This window comes from Sinocyclocheilus rhinocerous, unplaced genomic scaffold (assembly GCF_001515625.1).
Source record: "Sinocyclocheilus rhinocerous isolate Xijiao unplaced genomic scaffold, SAMN03320098_v1.1 scaffold106, whole genome shotgun sequence".
NCBI classification, from domain to species: domain Eukaryota; kingdom Metazoa; phylum Chordata; class Actinopteri; order Cypriniformes; family Cyprinidae; genus Sinocyclocheilus; species Sinocyclocheilus rhinocerous.
The window spans coordinates 100,312-107,626 of NW_015633181.1; the positions used below are offsets into that span (position 1 = coordinate 100,312).

General features: G+C 34.1%; 1 protein-coding gene across 2 annotated transcripts in view; it reads right to left on the bottom strand.

The window, feature by feature from the left end:
• Positions 1-6,887, bottom strand: part of LOC107743387 (gamma-aminobutyric acid receptor subunit rho-3-like) — an 11,941-nt gene extending 5,054 nt beyond the window's left edge. The window contains exons 1-4 of one of the 2 annotated variants that reach the window (XM_016556581.1): positions 6,816-6,887; positions 6,162-6,359; positions 4,400-4,482; positions 2,446-2,583 (exon numbers count right to left, since the gene is read on the bottom strand). In XM_016556581.1, the coding sequence (XP_016412067.1) occupies positions 2,446-2,583; positions 4,400-4,482; positions 6,162-6,359; positions 6,816-6,859 (463 nt within the window). In that variant the 5' untranslated portion in view covers positions 6,860-6,887. Of the gene's footprint in view, positions 1-2,445; positions 2,584-4,399; positions 4,483-6,161; positions 6,386-6,815 lie in introns of both variants that reach the window. The other variant, XM_016556580.1, reaches the window with a different exon arrangement.
• Between the last annotated feature and the right edge of the window lie 428 nt (positions 6,888-7,315).

Genomic DNA, 7,315 nt, shown 5'->3' on the forward strand with positions numbered 1-7,315 from the left:
GCTATGTGTAATAAATTCTGCTCCATCTGAAAGCACGTGATGATGATTTCCTGCTGATTACAGAACCGGCATTACTATCAAGATGCACATGACAATTGCATTTGATTAATCGTGCAGCCCTACTAGGTACTCAAGATTAATATGAGATTTGGTGAAATTGTGTGTGTTAGGTCCCCTTTAACTAATTTCTGTAAAAAATTGGTTTAAAAAGAGAAGCTATGCAAACAGCTGTCATTATCGCAAACTATTTCTTCGATTTCATAATCGCGCAATAAAATCGTCTGCGATTTTTTTGCGTAACTTGTCAGTGAACTACGGCTATGTGTAGTAAATTCTGCTCCATCTGAAAGCACGTGATGATGATTTCCTGCTGATTACAGAACCGGCATTACTATCAAAATGCGCATGACAATCGCATTTGATTAATCGTGCAGCCCTACTTATCACAAATGAAAAAGAAAAAAAGGGATCATTCTCAGGATATGCGTTGCCCCATGACTTACTGTTGATATATTTAACAGCACAATGAACTTAGACATATCATTTCATACATGTTAGATGATTTAGTTAAAAGAACTTAAAGGGATAGTTCACCCAAAAAGAAAATGAATTGCTCACCCTAATGTCGTTCCAAACCAGTAAGACCTTCGTTAATCTTCGGAACATAAATTAAGATATTTTTGATGAAATCCAAGAGTTTTCTGACAGCAAGGGATCTACCATGTTAAAGGCCCAGAAAGGTATAGTAAGGACATCGTTAAAATAGTCTGATGTGACATCAGTGGTTCAAACATAATTTTATGAAGCTACTTTGTGCGCCAAGAAAACAAAAATAGTGACTCTATTCAATAATAACAATGTTCTTATACTACCTTTCTGGGCCTTGAATGTGGTAGTTGCGTTGCTGTCTATGCAGAGTCTGAAAGCTCTGGGATTTCATCAAAAATATCTTAATTTGTGTTCTGAAGATGAACAAAGGTTTTACGGGTTTGGAACAACAATTTTCATTTTGGGTGAACTATCCCTTTAAATACAGAAAGAAAATTATATAAATATTCAGAAAATAAATATTTCTTTATTTTAAATTAAATTTTAATAGTTTAAGAATAAATAAATAAATAAAAAGTCTAAATTGAAAAAGTGAAAATTGTGAAATTTCTTAAATGTTAACTTTATTTATGCATTTTCTACTAAATATGTGACATTAGCCCCTGTCACACAGTAATACCAGTAAATTGCCGTAAAATTACTGGAAGGACTTTAACGGTAAATACAAAAATGCGCTGTTCACACAGGCAACGACATTCCGTCTTTTTATCGGTAAAGCACCATTCCCACATCCGTTTTAAATACTGGTAAATTCTGTGACATCATTAACCAGAAATGACCTCTTAACGGCTGCGCTTCCCGGTGTTGTGTTTGTAAATATGAAGGGGTATACACAGTCAGTGTTTTTGCTGATGTTTTTGTTGATGCCGATCTACACAGCATGGGGTAAATGCATCATCTGCGTCAGAATGTTATGATTGGCCCAGAGTAGACGTCTTACGTCACGATTGCCGGATGCAACAAATCTGCTTTCACCGGATGCAACAAATGCTTAGTTTATAATGGGTTTTAATGTTTTTGTCTCGTCGCTCCGGCCGGACAGGGCATCACAGTATGGTAAGGGGCGTAACATTTCCGTCACATGCTTGAGGTATTCGCAGTGTGGAGTAAATGCATCATCTGCGTCAGAATGTTATGATTGGCCCAGAGTAGACGTCTTACGTCAGCGCGTTCTGAACTCAAATTTGCTCATACCGGTAATATTTATTCTGCGTTTACACACAGCATCATACCGGTAATTTACTGGTAATGTTACAACTTCCCTTGAACGAATTTACTGGTATTTTTTAAAAGGTCCTGTTCACACATGATCTCTTAAAGGGGTCATATGATGCGATTTCAATTTTTCCTTTCTCTTTGGAGTGTTACAAGCTCTTGGTGCATAAAGAAGATCTGTAAAGTTGCAAAGACTAAAGTCTCAAATCCAAAGAGATATTCTTTATAAAAGTCATATGACCCCTTTAACGGTAATTTACCAATAAATACTTTATGTGTGAAAGGGGCTAATGACATGAGGCTGAAACATTTCTTATTATTACCATTGTTGAAAACAATTGTGCTGCTTAATATTTTTGTGAAAACTATGACACATTTATTTCAACATTTATTTGAAATCGATTTTTTTAAGTGATGTAAATGTTTATCTAAGATTTGGGGTAACAGGCTTCCTGAAAGTGACCCAAGAAATCAAGGGAAAGAAAAACACTGCATATATCCAACCGTTTCAGCCAAGAATGCTGGGAAATCTCATTCCCTGGACTCTCTGTTGGTTCACTGTAATGAAGCACATGGTAGTACGGTAATAAAAGCATGCAGGAGGAAGTGAAGCACACATACCGGTGCTGCTGTAGAAGGCTAGCCCGAAGGAAGGGTGGAATTCTTCAATAAAAAACTGCGAGAGTGCAATCTCGTCAGTCCTTAATGAATCGTTCCCATTCTTCCAATAGAGCATGAGGTCGTTCTCATTGTATGCATCTTCAAGAGAGCAAAAAATAAAACGTGGGAAGGGAGTGGGGAGGTGTGAGACAGCAAACTCTCTTTGAAGATACATGGGCGGCACTCCTCAGAGGAGAGAACACAGAGCATGCAAAACCAGCTCTGTCATCTCTCCTCTGAAGCTGAGGCCCATGTAATTCTGTGTGTCATGGGTGAAAGAGACAGAGATATGCAACTTTGAACCAGTTCCTCAGTGCAATTATTTTATATCTGCAATAATGAAGACTGCATGAATCAGATTAAATATGACTGCTGGTAGTTGTTGGAGAAAACTACCAAAATTAAAAAAAGGTTATATGATACACCACTAGCATGCCCAAAACATATAAAACTTTACTATTAGTACTATTAGACTAGTTCACCCAAAAATGAATATTATGTCATCATAATCACGTAAAATGTTCTTTTGCCCATTTCACACATTAGGAAAAGTTTTGAAGAATGTTTACGCTACTCTTTTGACATATAATGAAAGAATATAGTGAATGACTAGTACAAAAATCAAAAAGCACCATAAAAGTGGTCCATACAACTTGTGTCAGTGTTATTTTAGCATCATTTGTATACTATTATAGTATTAATTTATATGTTAATATTATTTGAATTAGCTTTTACTTTAAATATTCCATTTTTGTTTTTAGTTTAAGTTTTACCATTTTTTGTTGTGTGCTTTTATTAGTTTTAAATATATATATATATTTCTATATAGGATTAATTAATTTTTATTTCAGTTTTAGTAATTTTAGTACTTTAACTTCAACTTATTTATATTAGTTATGTGCCAAGACTACATTTCTCATTTTTGTTTACATATTTATTTACAAGTTTAGGTTTTTAATCTAATATATATATATATATATATATATAAAAATTCTCAAACTATTTTTACTACTTTTATTTAACTGACTCATGACTTATATTCCAAGCCTTCTGAAAGAAACAATAGCTTTGTTTAAGAAACAGGTCATTGTTATAAAAATGGCATTTATGCATACATAAGTTTAGTCAGGTTTGACGCCAATTATACTAAATGCCAAGAAGAATGTGTTTTCACTGAAAATCTTAAATCGTAAATTTTGGTATGTTCATCTCACAATGCTATCATATGGCTTCAGAAGACTTGGAATTTAGCGCCCAAGTGATATGAACCACTTTTTAAAGTTGACTGGTCCTGGGTAACTGTATACATTACCATTAAAAGTTTGAGGTTGGTCTTCGGTGTCACATGATCCTTCAGAAATCACTATGCAAATCACTAATATGCTGATTTTGTGCTAAAGAAATATTTATTATTATTATAAATGTGGAAAACTATTGTGCTCTTTAGTATTTTTGTGGAAACCATAATACATTTTTCAGGACTCTTTGATGAATATAAAGTTCAAAAGGAAATTAATTTAAAATAGAACTTTTGACAAGGCTTTACTGTCACATTTTCTCAAATTAATGTGTCCTTATTGAATAAAAGTATTTGTTTCTTTAAAAATAATAATAATTATTAAAAAAACAAATCTTACTATCCCCAAACTTTCAAACATTTGTGTATTTTCATTGTACAAGCTGTGAACATCCTGCTAAATTTCTTCTTTTGTGCTCCACAGAAGAAATCAATGTGAGTAAAAGATGACAGAATTTGTCATTTTGGGGTGAACTATCCCTTTAAACACAACATGCTACATTAAGGATATGTTTACAGGTATACTTAGAGCATAGTGCTTTGACTAATTATTTCCTTGTACTCTGTTGATATTGCTTAATGTTGAGTGTACATGCACACACAGACGGTCATACTCACAACTCTCCAGCTCTAGAGAGCAGTTCTGTGTGTCTAGAGGGAACCTGCTGAAGTCCATAGAGCAGAGAGCCGTCACTGTGATTCTGCAATTCACAATTCAGGACAGCCTTAACAAATCACTTACAATTAGACTGAAAAAGTCCCTTTAAAATTGAGACATGTGATATTGTGCTTAGCAAAACATCAAATCAAGAAAACAATTCAGATTAATTGAAATGAAAACTGATCCTGCGCATTAACTGGCTCAGGCACACCTGATCATGCACACAAGCCTACACTTGCCATGCATGCTGCTAATTCTTTGAAAAGATTCTTGTCCAACTATAGTTAAGAAGTATTTTTAAAAAAAACACACACACACACCTCATTTGTCAGTTAAAGTAAACAAAGGGGATTTGGTCACACATAATTAAACCTGTATGACTTTTTTCCCCATGAAAAAAAAAAAATTATAATCAGTGTTGTTATCGTTAACTAAATTAAAACTATTAAAAAACATTTTGTTAATTAAAATAAAGCTGAAATAAAATATAAATATTAAAGGGGTCATATGATGCGATTCCTTGTTTTCCTTTTCATTAGTGTGTTATGTGGCTGTTTGTGCATGTATACGATCTGCAGTTACAAAGCTCAAAGTCTCCCACAAAAGGATTTATTCTGTCTAAAACTTAAACTAAACTAAATGTTTGAAACGCTGCCTTGGCAACTAACTGAAATAAGTTGAAGTACTAAAATTAGTAACTGAAATAATTAAAACCAAAACTGAAATAAAAAACTTTAAAAAGTCAAAAGCATAAAAAAGGACTAACAATTAAACTAAAATTTAAATAAAAATGGAAGATATAAAAATAAAAGCCAATTAAAAATAATAATAAAAATAGTGTATAAATAATAATAAAATAATACTAATTCTGTTGTAAAATTTACATAAAACTTTCACTCAGATATTTCCATATAATGACAGTTTACAGTTATGATGACAATTAAAGAACAAGACATAAAAGTAGTCCATACAATTTGTTGGCCATATTTCAATCTTCTGTAGCCATGCTATATCTTAGGTTTTATGAATAAACTAATATTTAAATCACGATTCACTAATAATCCTCCACTTGTGTTGACCACGGCAACACAATCCCAAAACAAAAGTTCAGTCCTATCCATGAACCAAGTTCACTTGAAAGAACTGGCAGAAAAAGAAAATGAATCAGACTGATCTGGTTCTCGAGTTCAACTCACTGAACAAATCATTCAGTCCAGAGTGTGAACAGATTCAACTGCTTCACTAAATAGAATCAGCTCAAAAAAAAAAAAAAAAGTTTGTTCAAGAATCAGATCCAGTTCTCCAGTTCTCACTGACTCGAGGATCCAGTCATAGTGGTTCTTGAGTTAAAAGCTCACTGAATGGGAAGATTATCACTGAACAATGACATTTGTGAATTACACAAAGTTGTATGACTTCAGAATGCTGTTTTCTCCATTTGTGGTATGGAAAATTCTTCAAAACATCAAATTTCTTTCTTCAGAAGAAAGAAAGTCATACAGGTTTGGAACGACATGAGGCTAAGTAAATGATGACAGAATTTTTAGGTTTGGGTGAACTGTCCTTTCTTGACAAACTTTACTTCAAAGTAAAGAGCTGAAAATATCTTGTTTCCTTTCCTATGAAATCTTGAAACACAGCAAAATGCCTCGGGGAAATTGCTAGTTTCACAGCTCTTGTAAAAACATCTGGTTCCAGGAAAGTGGCTTCATGCGGTACCTGACGCTGTAGAGAATGTTTCCATCTGGATAGACTCTGAGCATGATGTTTTCCATGGTGGTGTCGTGAATGAAAGAACGCTTGGAGTGAACAAAGAAGACGTCAGGCACCCAGATCTTTTTCACCAGCCGAGCGTCAAACGTTCGGCTTTTGTTATTGCTGGAGGGGAAGGTCAGTCTGTCGTCCTGCCAGTAATGCCTAAGGTACAAGGTCATGGTAAAGTCCTATGCCCACAAAAGACATGAAAACGATTTTGTCAGTTTGCTTAAGCCACTCCTTCATACTTTGAAAGTCACTGTCTATATATGATTATAACTGGTGCCAAACATTTGTTTTCACTACATAATCCTCATACTTCAATTTATGTTATTAGCAACAGGATAAGGAAAAATAACATAATATAAAAATAAATGAATGACACTTGAGTACATAAAGACATGTATGTCGAATGAACACGTCTACGGATTTAACATGCTTTTCTGCACACATTCATTGTTGTTTTAACCTTTGCCCTCTGCCTCAGTCCTGAATCCAATCTGTTTAAATGGTCGAGGATTTAAGCTTGATGTATGACTAGCACTGGGAGTTGAGGGTGTGCAGATCTCACTGACAGGTTAAAGGTTAAAAGTAATTTATAAAAGAGCAGACACTTACCATATTGACCTCTGAAATGCTGTCAATGCTCTCCACCTGCACATCGATGCCCACTGGAATAGCTGAACCTGGACTCAGTGTCAAAGAAAAGAAACAGAATTGGGGGAAGATCACACATAGAATAAAAAAAACTGAAATAAATCTATTTAATATCTCAGTTGTTTCTCTTAGACAGTAATGTGTTTAAATGTCTTCCGATTCTCATTTAGCTGAGAAAAACAGTCTCTGCTAGACATAGGCGGAGGGTGAACCAACTAAAAGCAGCCAAATGTATTAAACATTATAAACCCGTCTTTTTAGACAAGAACCAGACATGGGTGTCATGTAGGCTAAAAAAAATGTTTAATGGGACTGAATTTGTATTTAACGTGATTACAATTTAATAAAAACGTTGGAAATTGATAATTATATAACGTTTCCTTTCCACTGTTATTCAAACAGCGAAAAATTATATATAGAAAGTGAGATTATCACATACATTGATCTATCGCGAGTTTAAG